Source organism: Erinaceus europaeus, chromosome 8, assembly GCF_950295315.1.
Source record: "Erinaceus europaeus chromosome 8, mEriEur2.1, whole genome shotgun sequence".
NCBI lineage: Eukaryota > Metazoa > Chordata > Mammalia > Eulipotyphla > Erinaceidae > Erinaceus > Erinaceus europaeus.
Genome location: NC_080169.1, coordinates 28,616,370 through 28,631,645, shown reverse-complemented (window position 1 = coordinate 28,631,645; position 15,276 = coordinate 28,616,370). Strand labels below are relative to the sequence as shown.

Below are 15,276 nucleotides of genomic sequence, written 5' to 3'. Positions count from 1 at the left end.
CTCTACCTCTCCCTTCCCTCTCCATTTCTGGCTGTCTCCATCCAGTAAATAAATAAAGATAATTAAAAAAGAGAGAGAGAAAGAGATTTTCTTACACTGATGTATGTGGGTTCAGTTCACATTATTATTTTTAGTCTCTAGGTCATTCTGGACTGGGGACATGGCGTAATGATGATACAAAAAGACTCTCATGCCTGAGGCATCAAAGGTCCCAGGTTCAACGCCCAGCACCAACACAAGCCACAGCTGAGCAGTGCTCTGGTAGGAAATAAAACCAAAAAAACTTAACATATTCTTTCTAGTAGTCTCTAGGTCATTCTGAATAGTCTTATGATTTATTGCTTCTTCTAGGCCCCCTTGTCAAGGTTCAGGGAAACAAACTATCTAGTGCCAGATGCAAGAGTAGGGCATGGAGGGGAGAGGTGAGTAAAATGCAGTCCTTCCCCCCCAAACAGAAGAGAGAAAGACTGGAGTAAATGTCACCAATACTGTGCATCTGTATTTGAAAGAGCCCAAAACACTGTTGGACGCAGCCATTTCCCTGCATCACATGGAGCCAGCTCTGCAAGGAAGCAGAATGTGAGTAGACCTGAATATGAGTAAAAGAAGAGAGGGCTACAATGCCTCACATGGTGTGTAGTTTCTCCTGCTGCAACAAATTAATAAATCTAACATCAATGTACCACATATATGTTCTAGGAAGTCTTTTCCTGATAAGCTTTATGTAATATGTGTGCTCAACTTGTTGTACCATCACCCAGCCCAGCCCCCTCAAAAGATTTAATTCAACTTTTCTATTTACAACTAATGTTCTACTGAACTTTTTTTTTTGCTTTTAGGATTATCACTGGGGCTCCGTGCTTACACTACGAATCTACTGCACCTGGCGGCCATCTTTTTTCCCATCTTTTTTTTTTTCCCTTTATTTTAAATTTTTGTTGTTGGCTGGGACAGGGAGAAATGGAGAGAGGAGGGGAAGACAGAGAGGGGGAGAGAAAGATAGACACCTGCAGATGTGCTTCACCACTTGTGAAGCGACATGTCCTGCAGGTGGGGAGCTGGGGGCCGAACCCAGATCCTGGAGCTGGTCCTTGCACTTTTGCACTATCTGTGCTTAACCTGCCACACTGCTGCCTGGCCTGCGCTACTGCCTTGCCCCAACTACTGAAATTCTTAATCTCTCTGAGTCTTCAGGTTTTTTTGTTTGTTTGTTTTACCAGAACACTGCTCAGCTCTGGCTTATGGTGGTGCAGGGGATTGAACCTAAGACTTTGGAGCCTCAGTCATGAGAGCCTGTTTGCATAACCGTTATGCTATCTACCCCTGCCCGAGTCTTTAGTTCTTAATTTGTAAAATATGACTGTTATGCCTTTAGAATAAAGTATGAAATGTAAAATATGCACCACTGCACTCAGCATGTAGTAACCATATGGAAATTGCTATGGAAAATCATAAAGAAATCTCATCATAAACTGGCTGGGTGAACAGGAAATTGAACTCAACCATTTTGAAGACAAATGTTGAATTCAGTGTTTTGGTAGTGAAATTGCGCCCTCCAGAAACAGATTTTGGACTAGAGGGGAGGGGATGGCCAGAGATTGATTAAACGAGTTGAACTTAACTCCAGCAATTGTACTCTAGCCTAGAAATAGGCCAGGTGCAGAAGTTCAAACTCTTTCTGATGGCCTCACCTCTTGTTACTATGAAGAGCAGAGAATTCCCAGTGGTGACTTTGCTCAAGTTGAAGCTGTGGTCCTGTGGGGGGAAGGAACAGTTGTGGGAGATGGGATGATTTGGGGGTCTTTGCCCTCTCCTCTCTTACTGTTCCCAAATCCAATTTCTTTCTGCTCCAGGAAGATCCTGAACTGATTGAGGTCAAGGATTTGGGAGACTTTTGGGGGGAATGATGATTAGTTCAGTGAGACAGCTCCTGAGTTGACGCTTCCATTCATATACATAGTGAGAGGGAAAGACACTACAGTGCCAGAGCTTCCCCAAGTGTAATGTTACTCCTTTGTGGTACTTAGATTTAAATCTGGGCTGCACACATGGCAAAGTAGCCTCACTCAACAGGTATCTCTCTGGGTCAAGTAAATTTTTAAAAGGGAATGGGGGTGGGTGTGAGCAGTGAATGGCTTACTTGGTAGAGCATATTGCTTTCCTTTGCACAAGGACCTAGGTTTGAATCTCTTGCCATCACATAGGAACACCATGCAAAAGGGAAGGTATATACGGTGGAACCATGCTGTGGTGTCTTTCCTTCTTATTTCTGTCTCTCTCTTCTTGCCTGTCTCTCATTCTCTGGGAAAAGAAAGTCCACAGAGATTAGTGGAATCAAGCAAAAGCAAAGATCCATTGAAAGCACTGGTGACAAAAAGAGAGAAAGAAAGAAAGAAAAAGAAAAAGAAATTAAATAATGTATCAGGAATTTGCAACTGGAATAATGACTCAACTGCTAGAGAATCAGGCTCCCATACCTGATGTTCTTGGCTTAATCCCCAGCACTGCATGTACCAGACTGTGCTTTGACTTCTCTTTCTGTCTCATATGAAACCCTCATATGTAATCAATAAAATAAATCTTAAAAGTACAATATACCAAGTGGCCAAGAAGTGGCACATATGACTCTCAAGTATGAGGTCCTGAGTTCAATCCCTGGTATCACATGTGTCAGAGTGATGCTCTGATTCTCATTAATAAATAAACAGGTCTTTAAAAATAATAATGCATAGTAAGTAATGGAGTACTTACTATGTAGTTGGCACTGTCTAGGTATTTGGGGCACCAAATACCTAAAGTCTTCCCCCCTATTTAAGATTTATTTATGAGGGAGTCGGGCGGTAGCGCAACGGGTTAAGCGCACATGGCACAAAGCACAAGGAGCTGCTAAGGATCCAGGTTCAAGCGGCGGGCTCCCCACGTGCAGGGGAGTCGCTTCACAGGCAGGTCTGCAGTTGTCTTTCTCTCCCCTCTCTGACTTGCCCTCCTCTCTCCATTTCTCTCTGTCCTATCCAACAACAAATGACATCAATACCAACAATAACTACAACAGTAAGACAACAAGGGCAACAAAAGGGAAAAAATAAGGGGGACAACATGGTGGATGTGACCTCACCTGCATAATTTCCCAGCACAATCTAAAAAAGAATATCATATATCTGCTGACTGGAAAAATAGCTTAACTGGTATTCCCAGTTGTTTCCTGAAGCTGTATGTGCCAAAGTTGTGCTGACTTGTGTCTTTCTTTGCCTCATATGAAATGCTTTCAAATATAATGGAGAAGAAATAGATCTTAAAACACTTACAAGGGCCAGAGAAATAGCTCACCTGGGATAGTGCACAGCTTTGCCATCCATGTGCACTATCCAAATTCTATCCTGCCCAATTGTGTTGAAGGAAGCTTCAGTGCTGTAGTCTATTCCACTTTCTTTCTCTGCCTTTCTGCCGCTATGAAGGAAAGAAAAAAAAGAAAGAAAGACGGGAGAAAGGAAGTTAGGAAGGACAGCAAGAGTGAAGGAAGGAAATCACAAAAATTGTATGTTCTAATTCTAGTTTAATCAGCAGAAGCGACTTCTGTACATTCAGCACCCGGAGCGGTTTTAAGCGTGTGGAGAAAATAATCAAAACAACTATTTCTGCTGGCAAGCAGTTTACAATTTAGTGGATGGAAACAGCTTTAAAAAAAAAAAGATCATGGATGATGTATGTAGTGCGGTAACACAATGTAAGACAAAGCAAAACAGGCAGTCAAAACTAGTCCTCTAACTTCTGCAAAACCTAATTACTTTGAAGAGCAACAAACATCCCCGGTTTTGCCCAGGCTTTTCGCAGTCTCCACCTCCCAGCCCCCGCCCCCGCCCCCGCCCACTGTCCCCGCCCACTGTCCCCGCTTTCCGACTCTGACCCCGCCCACACCTAACGTCATTTTCCCCAGCCGCGTTCAATTCTCCTGACCAATAGAAAGCCTCGGAACTTGCAGGGCTCCTCTCAGCCCCGCCCCCGGGGGTCGACCCGCGGCGACGGCCATGGGACCCGGTTCTTGTGCGGCGCGGCTGCTCCGTGCGGTGGCGTGGACCCGTGCCCCGCACCCTGCGGTCGGCCCGGGGTTGAGCGCGGCACCCAGGTTTCGGCTCCTGGCAGTGGGGCAGCGTCTGACCAGACTAACGCTCGGCCAAGCCTGCCTGAGCCCTGAGTGTGCGCGTCGCCTGCACTGTGGGCCGGGGCTGGACGAGCAGACAGTCCCCGAAGGACGCCCGGGGCCGGGCCCCGCAGGTACGGTCGTGGAGGAGCAGAGCGGGAGCAGGCTCCAGCTAGGAGGCTGGGACGCCTCGCCCCCCCCCCCTTCCCTCTCTCCTTCCCTGCCTTCTTGGAATTTACAGAACTTCTCCAGCTCCAGAGCTGAAGGAGACTTCAGGTGATGTTGGCGCCAGCTTTGTGGGTTGAGCGTGAAGATGCCGAGTGGGATGTGGGCTCCCGCTCCGCAGTGGCGCACCCCCCCCCCCCCCGCCTCCAGCTGCTTCCCGCAGATACTGCAGCGGGGTCTGGCGCACCCTCCTCCTCTTCCTCTCCCAAAGTGAATCTTTTTTTTAAAAAAAACAGATTTATTGGGTAGGGGTAGATAGCATAATGGTTATGCAAAGAAACTCTCATGCCTGAGGCTCCAAAGTCCCAGGTTCAATCCCCTGCACCACCATAAGCCAGAGCTGAGCAGTGCTCTGGTAAAAACAAACCACTACCAAAAAAAAATTTTTTTTTAGTTATTGTGTATTTATTTAACCAGAGCACTGTTCAGTTTTGGCTTATGGTGGTGCGGGGGACTGAACCTGAGACTATGAAGCCTCAGGCATGAGATATTTAGTTATTCGATAGACCAAGAGAAATCGAGAGGAGCTGAGGAGATAGAGAGGGAAAGAGACAGAGAGACACCTGCAGCGCTGCTTCACCGCTTGTGAACCTTACCCCCTGCAGGTGGGGACCAGGGGCTTGAACCCCTGTCCTTGCGCACTGCACTGTGTGCTTAATCAGGGCGCCACTGCCTGACCTTTAAAATGCATCTTTTAAGAGAGAGAAACTGACATCTCCAAAACTCCAGGTTTTTTTTTTTTTTTAACTTAATGACTGAAACAACATCAAAACTCGCAGCTCTGGAAGAACCATTTGTTCTTGCTGCTCTTGTACCTCTCCTCAAACTTGTTCTTAGCCTCTTGTGTTTAAGAGCAAGGCCTCAGAAGAAAGACATCCTTGTTGACATTTGGTTTTGTCCTGGGGGACATCCGCAGATCACCTTGTGGGCATGGGGTGATTGTAATTAGAAACTTTCACAAGCCTTGATCTTTGGCGTTTTTGCGATTTTCCTCTTGCCCATGGCAGCTGATGCTTTGCAGGCATAGCGGGCAGTTCCAGGCCCCTGAGCACGTGGCTGTCTGGGCGGTGTGAGGTGCCTTTGCCATTGTTCAGGATGACTGCTGTGTGCTCTGGGGAGCATTGGTCCAGGACCAGCCACACCTTCCCAAGTTGCATAATCTTGTCCATTGCTGAAGTTCTTAGAGGTGTATATTGTTAATTTCTTCATGTGCTTGTGAAGTAGTCATGTCACTGATGCTGGCTCACGGTAATAGCTAAGGATGCCTGTCACCAGAGCACCTCATTCTAAAAGTTGAGAAGTATTATTAATTAATATTTTATATATTTTTTTCTATTGGGGGATTAATGTTTTACAGTCGACAGTAAATGCAATAGTTTGTACATGCATAACATTTTTCATTTTTCCACACAACAATACAACCCTTACTAGGTCCTCTGCCATCCTGTTCCAGAACCTGAACTCTACCCCCCCCCACCCCCAGAGTCTTTTACTTTGGTGCAATACAACATCCAAGTCTGCTTAGTGTTTTCTTTTCTCATCTTGTTTTTCAGCTTCTGCCTGTGAATGAGATCATCTCATATTCATCCTTCTGTTTTTGACTTATTTCACTTAAGATGATTTATTTGTGAGTCAGGCCGTGGCACAGCGGGTTAAGTGCACATGGCGCAAAGCACAAGGAGCTGCCTAAGGATCAGGGTTCAAACTGCGGGCTCCCCACCTGCAGGGGAGTCTCTTCACAGAAGCAGGTCTGCAGGTGTCTGTCTTTCTCTCTCCCTATCATCCCGTCCTCTCTACATTTCTCTCTATCCTATTCAACAACAATGACATCAATAACCACAGCAATGTTAAACAGCAAGGGCAACAAAAGAAAAAATAGATGATTCCTTCAAGCTCTATCCAAGATGGGCTAGAAATGGTGAAATCACCATTTTTACTCTGAAAATGTCCAGTAGTTCTAGTTTATCTATCTCATCATTTAGCTCCTTCATTTCTTTGTTGATGTCAAATTGAGATAGTGGAGTGTTTTGAGTCCCCTACTATTGCTGTAGCTTGTTCAGCAGATGTTTGATGTATTTAGATGGCCTTTCCTTGGGTGCATAAATGTTGATCATCAAGTCCTTTTGATTGATTGATCCTCTGAGCACTAAGTAATGCCCATCCCTATCTTTTTAAATTTTATTTAAGGTCTGTCATAATGTCAGATATGAGAACAGTTGTTCCTGCCTTTTTCTTTCTTTCTTTCTTTTTTTTTTTTTGTGGTCCATTGGCTTATATGGTAGTTTTCCATCCTTTCACTTTGAGTCTGTTTGTCTAGTTGAGTTAGGTGAGATTCCTGCACACAACATATAGTTGGGTTGTGTTTTCTGACCCATCTTCCTACTTTGTGCTTTTTAATAGGTGAATTCAGGCCATTGGCATTTATTGACATCATAGATTGAAGATATTTTAATGCCACTGTTGTAGATTTTTAAGAGTGTTCTGATATATGGCCTGTTTATGGTGGTCTGACTGTCTATAGGAGACCTTTCAGAACTTCTTTCAGGGCAGGCTTGGTGATAGTTGATTCCTTCAACTGTTGCTTGTCTGAGGTTTTTATGCCTCCATCTAGTCTGAATGACAATGTAGCAGGATACAGTAGTCTTGGTTGAAAGCCTTTCTCATTGAGCACTCATCACTGAGCAGATATCTTGTCATTCACTTCTGGCCTGTAGTGTTTGTGTAGAGAAATCTGTTGCTAATCTTATGGGCTTTCCCCTGTAAGTGATTCTTTGTTTTTCTCTTGCAGCCTTCAGGATCATTTCTTTATCCCTATTCCTTTTTATTCTAAATATGACGTGTCTTGGTGTCTTTAAGTCTTGGTTAATTCTATTTGGGACTCTGGGCTTCTTGAACCTTTGTCTTTTATGTTGTCTAGACTAGGGGAGTTCTCATCTATTATGTTCTGAAGAATGCCTTCTTCCCCTCCCTCTTTCTTCCTCTGGTAGGCCTATAATGTGTATATTATTTCTTTTTGAAGTCATCCTGAATGTCTCTTGTTTTCAGTATCTCTTAATCTCTTTTGGAGATCTTAGTTTTTATCTAATTCATCCTCAATCTTGCTAATTCTGTTTTCTGCCTCCTTTATTCTATTCTCTCTCCCCTCTGTTGTTTTTTGTAGTCCAGCTATTTTATTACCCTATTGATACTATGTTAGCTTGTTCAGCTAGTTGTGCTCTTAGCTCAGCTATTTCAGCTCTCTACTTACCTTGAGAGTACTTTCTTTCAGAGACTCGTTTGTTGTTTCTGCATCTCTGATGACAAGTCTTTCAAACTCTACTCACTCCTGTGACTATTTCCTTAGCTAGCATTTGGATGTTGATCTCATTCTGTGTTTCTACTTTGGGGGAACTTTTAGCTGGACTTTTGTCCTGGTTCCTTTCTCTGCTCTGAGAAGTATTATTTGAAACCACTGTCCAGGTTCAGCTTCTAAGAGAAATGGGCCCTGCCAGCTTTCATAACATTGATATTAAACACCCTCATGGAGGAACAGTTTCACTATCAGCTGCCTGCATGTCTAGGTGGATTCATTTTCTCCTTGATCACTTGACACAAGCAACTCTTTGTGCATTTCAGATCATAACGGTCCTAAGTTTGACATCGATCTGCTGGTTTCCCTTCTGAGGCAAGAAAATGCAAGAGACATTTGTGTGATCAAAGTTCCTCCAGAAATGAAATACACGGATTACTTTGTGATTGGTAGTGGAACTTCCACCCGACATCTACATTCTATGGCGTACTACATTGTGAAAATGGTAGGATGCTTTCTTTTCTTTTGAACAAACAACTGAGTAGAAGAGTGTCGAGGGATAGGCTTGGAGGAGCAGTGATTAAAAAGACATCACATGAGATCACACAAGCTCAGATTTTCAGATTATATATATATATATATATATATATATATATGGAAAGTCATGGGGACAAATATTCATCACATTGAGTCAAGGTATTTCCAATTCTTGTCTCTTGAGTGACCACTGGGGGGAGAAGGGGATAATCTGAAGTAAGCTAGAAAGCAGTAATAACTCAGAGGGTTTTCTCAAGCAGCATTGCCTATTATGGAAGCCACTGACTACATTTGGCTAGTTGTAAAAGAACTTACACTTACAAGACAAAAAGAAAAACAAAACCCAACCGTCAGATGTGACCAAATCATTTCTAAGACTTTGTAAGAACTATGGTGATTATCTTTGGCATGTGGTCGAGAGTAGGGACCCAGCACTTTGGTGGTGGGTGTGGTGTAAAATTAGACTATAGTCTTACGGCTCTTGTAGCCCACGATTAATCACAAAAAGGAAGTAAACCTATATAAAGTGAGGCTATTGAATGAATCAGTTCGTCACTTGTACTAGCTCCATTTTAGGTATCAATGGCTGCATGTGGCTAGTGCCTACTGAATAGAACAACTATAAAACATATTGTTATAATTTAAAATAAGCTTTTAAAGTTTTATTTATTGGTTGATTGGGTCGGGGGAAAGAACTGGAGCATCACTCGGTCTTAGGTGGTGGTGGAGAGTGAACTTGGGGCCTCATGTATTCAAGTTTTACCCTCTACTGGTTGCACTAACCCCTGGGCTGCTAAGATGCTTTCTAATTCCAAAAAGTTCTATTGGACAATGGTGGCTTAGAGTTTAAAGGTTTTTTTTTTTGTCTCTTAATATTTAATGTGATAGGACAGAAAAACTGAGGGGAACGAGGGTAGTGAGGAAGAGTGCTTACTTGTGATACTTTATCACCACTCATGAAACTTCCCCCCTGCAGGTGGGGTTCAGGAGCTTGAATGCAGGTCTTTGTAGATGGTAGCATGTACACTCAACTGGGTACACCACAGCCCAGCCCCAGAGTTAAAACATTTTTTGTGTGTGTGTGTTCAAAAATGTGCTCAATATTCAGAAGTATAAAAAAAAAAAAATCAACTTATCTTCTGGATTCATTGGTCTAGTTAAAAGGGAAATTATTTGCCAACTGTACTTAATATGAATTATAATGAGAAAGAAAACTTGGAATTGTTTAACTGATTCTGATAGCATTCTGCCATTCTCATCCAGCTGGAAAAAAAGAACGGATAGCCAGTACCAAAGGAGTATGTTAGATTGTGTAGATAAGAACAGTAAAATAAGTGGCAGAGTATGTGTTATCATGGTTGAAGCTTTGGACTCTCAGGCTTGGGATCTTGAGCTCAGTCATTGGCATCACACATGCCAGAGTGATGCTCTGGTTCTCTTTCATAAGTAAATATTTTTTTAAATAGTAAACTTAAGATAGGGGCTGAAAAGAGCTTTAGAGCAACATGTCAGAAGTATTCTGTTGAATAAGTGGGATTGTCCCAAAAGGGTTTGGGTAGGATTCAGGAGAAGTGTAGAAAGTGGGTAGAATTTTTTGGTGGAAATGGTCTACCCAAATTATTAATCACATGCTATGAGAAATGAGTAAGTTAACTTGCAAATTAAGACCAAGAGGAGCACTCAAATTCTTTTTAATATATGATCTAACTTTTTACAGTACAAACACCTAAAGAGTAAAAGTGAGTCTCACGTCAAAATTGAAGGGAAGGACACTGATGACTGGCTCTGTGTGGACTTTGGTAAGTTATCTTAGCATATTTTATATAGTATCTGCAGTAATCTTGAACTGCTTTCATTTGCAAAAGAACCAAGATCAAACTATTTTATGTAAAATTTAAATAAAACCTATTTAACTAATCAGGTGGTCTTAATGTGAGGTCCTCACTTTACCACAGTATACTCCTAGAAGTTACCTATCTCCTGAGTAGCATACATGGCAGAAGTGTGAGAGGTCCTTTAATGCTGGTAGAGTAAAGCTTAGAGGATGGTAACTGAAGACATTAATGATAAGTGCATTTGTGGCACAGTGCAGGACAAAAATGGGGGTGGGGGCGTTAAAAATGTATGCATATGGTTCAAAGTAGTTCCTAAGATACTACAAGGAGAGAAACTATCAAAAACTATGAAGATGAGATTTTTTTTCTTGTGGGCTAACATTTTAGTCAGCTAGTATCATAGATTCTAGTAAACGATACAGGGCTGTTCCTGTGTTAGAGATAGAGGGGTTGTTACAGCAGCCAGTAGCATTTTGGTGTCAGGTCCCCTGAGATCCAGAGGAAAGCAGCAGCATCTGACACACAGTTCTGAGGGGAACTCTGAAATAAGATTGTGTTTTGCACGGTGCACAATACTTTATGCTAAATCTGTACCCTAAGGCTTTCCATTTTTGTCATTGTTAACATTTTGGACCATTTAATTTTAATGTGGGTGAGAGGAATATTACCCTGTGCATTTTGGAATGTTTTGCAGTATCTCTGGTCAACTCCACAATTGTTAAAAGTTAAAATTCAAATGTCCTGAGGATCAGGTGGTGGCACACCTGGTTAAGAGCACATATTATAGTGCTCAAGGACTCAGGTTCAAGCCTCCTGCTCCCCACCTGCAGGGGGGAAAGCTTCCTGAGTCATGAAGTAGGGCTGCAGATGTCTCTCTGTCTCTTTCACTGTCTGTTCCTCCCTTCTCAATTTCTCTGTTTCTATCCAGTAATAAAATAAAATAAAATTCGAATGGCCCTAGACATTATTAAAATGAATGGGCCCGGGAGGTGGCACAGTGAATAAACCATTGGATTCTCAAACATGGGGTCGCCAAGTTTGGCCCCTGGTATCCCATGTGCCAGTGGGTGTATGAGCGTATGTATATGAAAAACATTTCAATGGCCTTGAGAACCACTGTTGAGAACCTCCTTTTGCTTTGGAGAGAGAGGTCATCTTTCCAGCAAGATTGTTGAGAGGACAGACCAAAGGCAGCCAGTGTTTTGCTCGCAGCATGTGCAGAAATATAATGCCTGAAAAGACATGTGTTCCTTGGGAGAAACCTCAAAGATCTCACATTTAGTCACTTGGATAAAGTCACCACTACCAGTAGAGTTACATATTGGCGCCTCAGCGTTCTTAAGAGCAGGATGGTGCACTGAATAAAGCAGTATCACTTTGATGTTTGTTTTTGCTAGACTGAGTTTATTATTAGAGACAGAGGTAGAGAGACCACAGCACTGAGGCTTCCTTCAATGCAGTGGGGGTCAGGCTCAAACCTGGTTTACCCAGAGCAGCACACTATCCAAGGGAGCAGTTACACTGGGCCACTGGATTAGGTTTGATTTACTTGTTTGTCAAATTTCTAGATAAGTGTTAATCTGGGGATCACACAGGGAATCACTGCTCTAGTTGCTAGAGTGCTATGAAAAAATAAATCATATATATGGTTGTCGGAAAAGTCATGACACGTTTGCACAAAAAACACGTCAAAGCTTTTTCCCACGAGACAATATGTAGTAATAAACTGTCAGAGGGTTGTAAAATCGTTAAGAATAAAAGCAAACAAACTGCTTCATTTTAACTCTTATCTGTTTTCAACAGGCAGCATGGTGATTCATTTGATGCTTCCAGAAACCAGAGAAACCTATGAAATAGAGAAATTATGGACCTTACGTTCTTATGATGATCAGTTAGCTGAGATACCACCTGAGTCACTACCTGAAGACTTCATTCTTGGAACAGAAGATGACACTTCGTCCCTGACTCCAGTGGAGTTCAAATATGAATAAAATGACTATCTGTGTTAATCACTTTAAATGTGGATTGAGTCACTTGGTAAACACATTAGGCTCCTGAATCTGATCTGCATGGCTAGGTTGATGCTAAAACAAGCATCATCATGTATGTTCATGTGGAGAGTACAGGTAAATGATCTAATTCTTATGCAAAGAATTAGTATCAACCTAAAATTTCAGTATGTTTTCTTTATTCCTGAGATACTAACAGAAATTTCCTACAGTTAGTACTGGACCTATGTTTCACTCGAGCTCTCTGCTCAGATTTTAATTTTACTCAAATGTAAATTTTATTCTATTGATACAAACAGAATAGCCCCAAAATTTAAAAATAAAGCACAAAACACATTCCACTGGTCATACCGAGATGGTAGTAATAAATGTTAGGATATTCTAGGACCATCCAGACTTCTATGGAAACAAACATGAAGAGAAATACAAGCTATTATGTACCCAGTAGGTCAGACATAACTGCCATGCCACTGCAGAACATGAAGTGGTGTTAATGTAGTATTGAAAATCTTTTTCTAAGGAAAAATTTGATTAGTTCTAATTCACATATAACAGTACTATCAAGGTTCACATTAAATACCATGGAATGGAAAACATTATTAGTGCAATTAACTTGAAACCGACAGTTTAACCAAACTTTTAGAATATTCATTATTTGAAAAACAAAAAATAAAACCTATTACACACCAATCTGCACCTAATGATGAAAAACTTTAATCTGCACCAAGGTATCTGGAAATGAAGCTACATTTGGGGCACATTACAGATGAGGAATGATCCATATATGGTGAGTACAAAACTCAGTTACAGAATTACTTCTTAGCTATTACCAGATACCCCAAATTACCAATACTTAAAGTAAAACATGATTTGCCACACTAAAAGGCTACAAGTGAAACATGACAGAATTTAAACCAGCAGATATAAATGCAGCACCTGTCTGTATAATGTGTTGAAAAAACAAACAAAAAAATCAAATATTGATGAAAAGCCCTGGCCTTAAGCACACCTAACCTGAAATCCAACAAGAAAGCCAGTCCATGATTTTTTTCCCCCAGCAATTAATTGTATGAAAAAGTTATGGGACATGAAAAGTGGCAAAAGGGCACTTCCGGCTAAAATTGCAAGATAAACTTTTTTTTTTTTTGAAAATATTTAGGAAAACACTTCAAATCATTTTCAAAATGTCTAACTGACATGCTGATCTTCAGAAAAAACTTACCTAGACTGTATAGAAATTCATCTTGAAATACAAATGAGGCAAAATGACTATATAAGGGTTATTACATAGATGCCCTTCAGATCATTGCAATGATGACCATGATCATTTTACAAACAAAAGCAACACAGAAACAATTCAGAGAAGAGTGTGTCTTTAGAGACCAGCCACACCCACATAATTGTACATACCCAGGCTTTCCCATCAAGTTAAGGAATGGGCCAATGAATTCATCAAAGGTTAAATGTTTTATCACCGTCATTCAAATTATATTCCAAAAATTTGTTTCCTTGTGTTCTGTACCTTTTGACTTGTCTTCCAATAACTAGTCACAGAGAACACAAAAAATACTGTTCTATTTTATGTAAAGTGGTCTTTCACTTTTCTTTCTTTATCCTCAATAAAAAAAAAAAAAAAAGTCTTCAAAACAGCTTAGTGTGAGGCTCATGACAGTGTGTGGCACACTGAAAGGTTGCCTTCAAATGCTCACACCACCATCTGACTGCCCCATTGGTCTTCAGATAGCAGCTATTTTGGGGTCTGCTCAAAGCATAGACCAGCTGGTCTGAATGTGGTGACAACAAAGCCTATAAAACAAGCTGAAGTGTGTCATTTTGCTAGTCACCTTAAAGTCCACAGGGGCTGTATCCCTCATAGATACATATCATTAGGCAGTGATAGTCAAAAGCACAAAGCATTTCTGCATTCAATCATGTAACCCAAAAAACAAACAAACCTGAAGCCTTCCTAAAGTCTTTTGAACTAGACATTCCAAAACCTCCTGCAACCACTTTGCTGTTAGTACCATCAAACACTTTCCTTACCATAAAAGAAAAACAATTAATGGTATTGCTGCTCTCCAAACAGAGGCACTGCTCCATATCAGTGAATAATTATTGGGGTTTCCAACTAGTAATTATCAAAAGTCTCAAAAACCCACTGAAACCAATTTTCTAGCTTTACTGTCATCAGTCAGAAATAAAATTCTTTTGTTAGCTGATTTTTAAGTTTGAAAAAAAAACATTTGGACTTTTATCTGTATAAAGTATATATATAAAAAAAACCATTTTTGCTTTCATTGCATTAATGAATACCTGAGGTAGTTGAGTAAGATGCACATTTAATACCCCTGCCAACACCATTTAGCACTTCCCTTATTCATGTTAGTGTTAGATAAAAGTAAAATTGAAAGAGGTTTTTCTATAATAGCTTAAATTTAAATTCTGTAATAATTCTATTCTGATCTAATTTTACTAATTGGACTTGGGAACAATCTTTTTATTTGATGAATTTAGTGAATGCATCATTAAGCCAATTTCTGGCATTGTGAGTGAACGTTATGGAAAATTAGAATATTATATGAGAATACAGCAAAAGGGAAGTGCAGAGCTTTATCCCCCCTTTTTTTAAAGCTGGGTGTCATACATTTCAGAGAGCATAAAGTATACATTCTCACAGAGACAGGAGTTCAAAAGTTGCCTGGTCCTCAGAAACAACTGGCTAGGTAAAAACTTGTGCATGTGAATCTGGATAGAGGTTCAGCACCCATCTGTTGGTTAAGCAATCTGTCTTTGGTTTGGCATCTGCCTCTGTGGTGGGCTGTTTCCTGAGCCTTTACTTCCGTCTTGACTGAGGTGGTCCACTTTGCAGAGCTTTCTGCTGTTGATGCTGCTTTACCTGAGTCAGTATTTCCTGAATTTTTCTCTGGGCAACCTGCAAAGGACAGAGTTTTGAAATTTCTATTTAATCAAAAGGTACTGAAAGTTACTCTTCCATTTCAACAACATCAATAATTTATTTGAAGACTGAGGACACATACTAATTTATTTGGAAATAGAATCTGAACTCAGTTGTTTGGGGCCTTGAAAGAGAAAGACAGATACACACACACACACACACAGTCAGGTGGTAGCACAGCGGGTTAAGCACAGGTGGCACAAAGCTCAAGGACTGGCGTAAGGATCCTGGTTCAAGCCCCCAGCTCCCCACCTGCAGGGGAGTCACTTCACAAGTAGTGAAGCAGG

At 41.2% G+C, this 15,276-nt stretch overlaps 2 protein-coding genes across 2 annotated transcripts in view; one reads left to right on the top strand and one right to left on the bottom strand.

The window, feature by feature from the left end:
- Positions 1-3,983: 3,983 nt before the first annotated feature.
- On the top strand, positions 3,984-12,036 carry MALSU1 (mitochondrial assembly of ribosomal large subunit 1). The gene is made up of 4 exons (XM_007523963.3): positions 3,984-4,272; positions 7,979-8,157; positions 9,907-9,988; positions 11,828-12,036. Exons 1-4 carry the CDS (start codon positions 4,026-4,028, stop codon positions 12,013-12,015), a joined length of 696 nt encoding a protein of 231 aa, XP_007524025.1. The 5' UTR covers positions 3,984-4,025; the 3' UTR covers positions 12,016-12,036.
- Positions 12,037-12,375: 339 nt separating this feature from the next.
- The window catches only part of IGF2BP3 (insulin like growth factor 2 mRNA binding protein 3), a 164,412-nt gene continuing 161,511 nt past the window's right edge, over positions 12,376-15,276 (bottom strand). Inside the window, exon 15 of the mRNA XM_007523954.2 lies at positions 12,376-14,965. Within this exon, the coding sequence (XP_007524016.1) occupies positions 14,867-14,965 (99 nt within the window). The 3' untranslated portion in view covers positions 12,376-14,866. The remainder of the gene's footprint in view (positions 14,966-15,276) is intronic.

Excerpts from the sequence above, each read along its gene's own strand:
- MALSU1 (XM_007523963.3), top strand. The coding sequence starts at position 4,026 with ATGGGACCCGGTTCTTGTGCGGCGCGGCTGCTCCGTGCGGTGGCGTGG. Across the intron at positions 4,273-7,978 it reads CCCGGGGCCGGGCCCCGCAG|ATCATAACGGTCCTAAGTTT; the intron begins GTACGGTCGTGG and ends TGTGCATTTCAG. Across the intron at positions 9,989-11,827 it reads CTGGCTCTGTGTGGACTTTG|GCAGCATGGTGATTCATTTG; the intron begins GTAAGTTATCTT and ends TGTTTTCAACAG.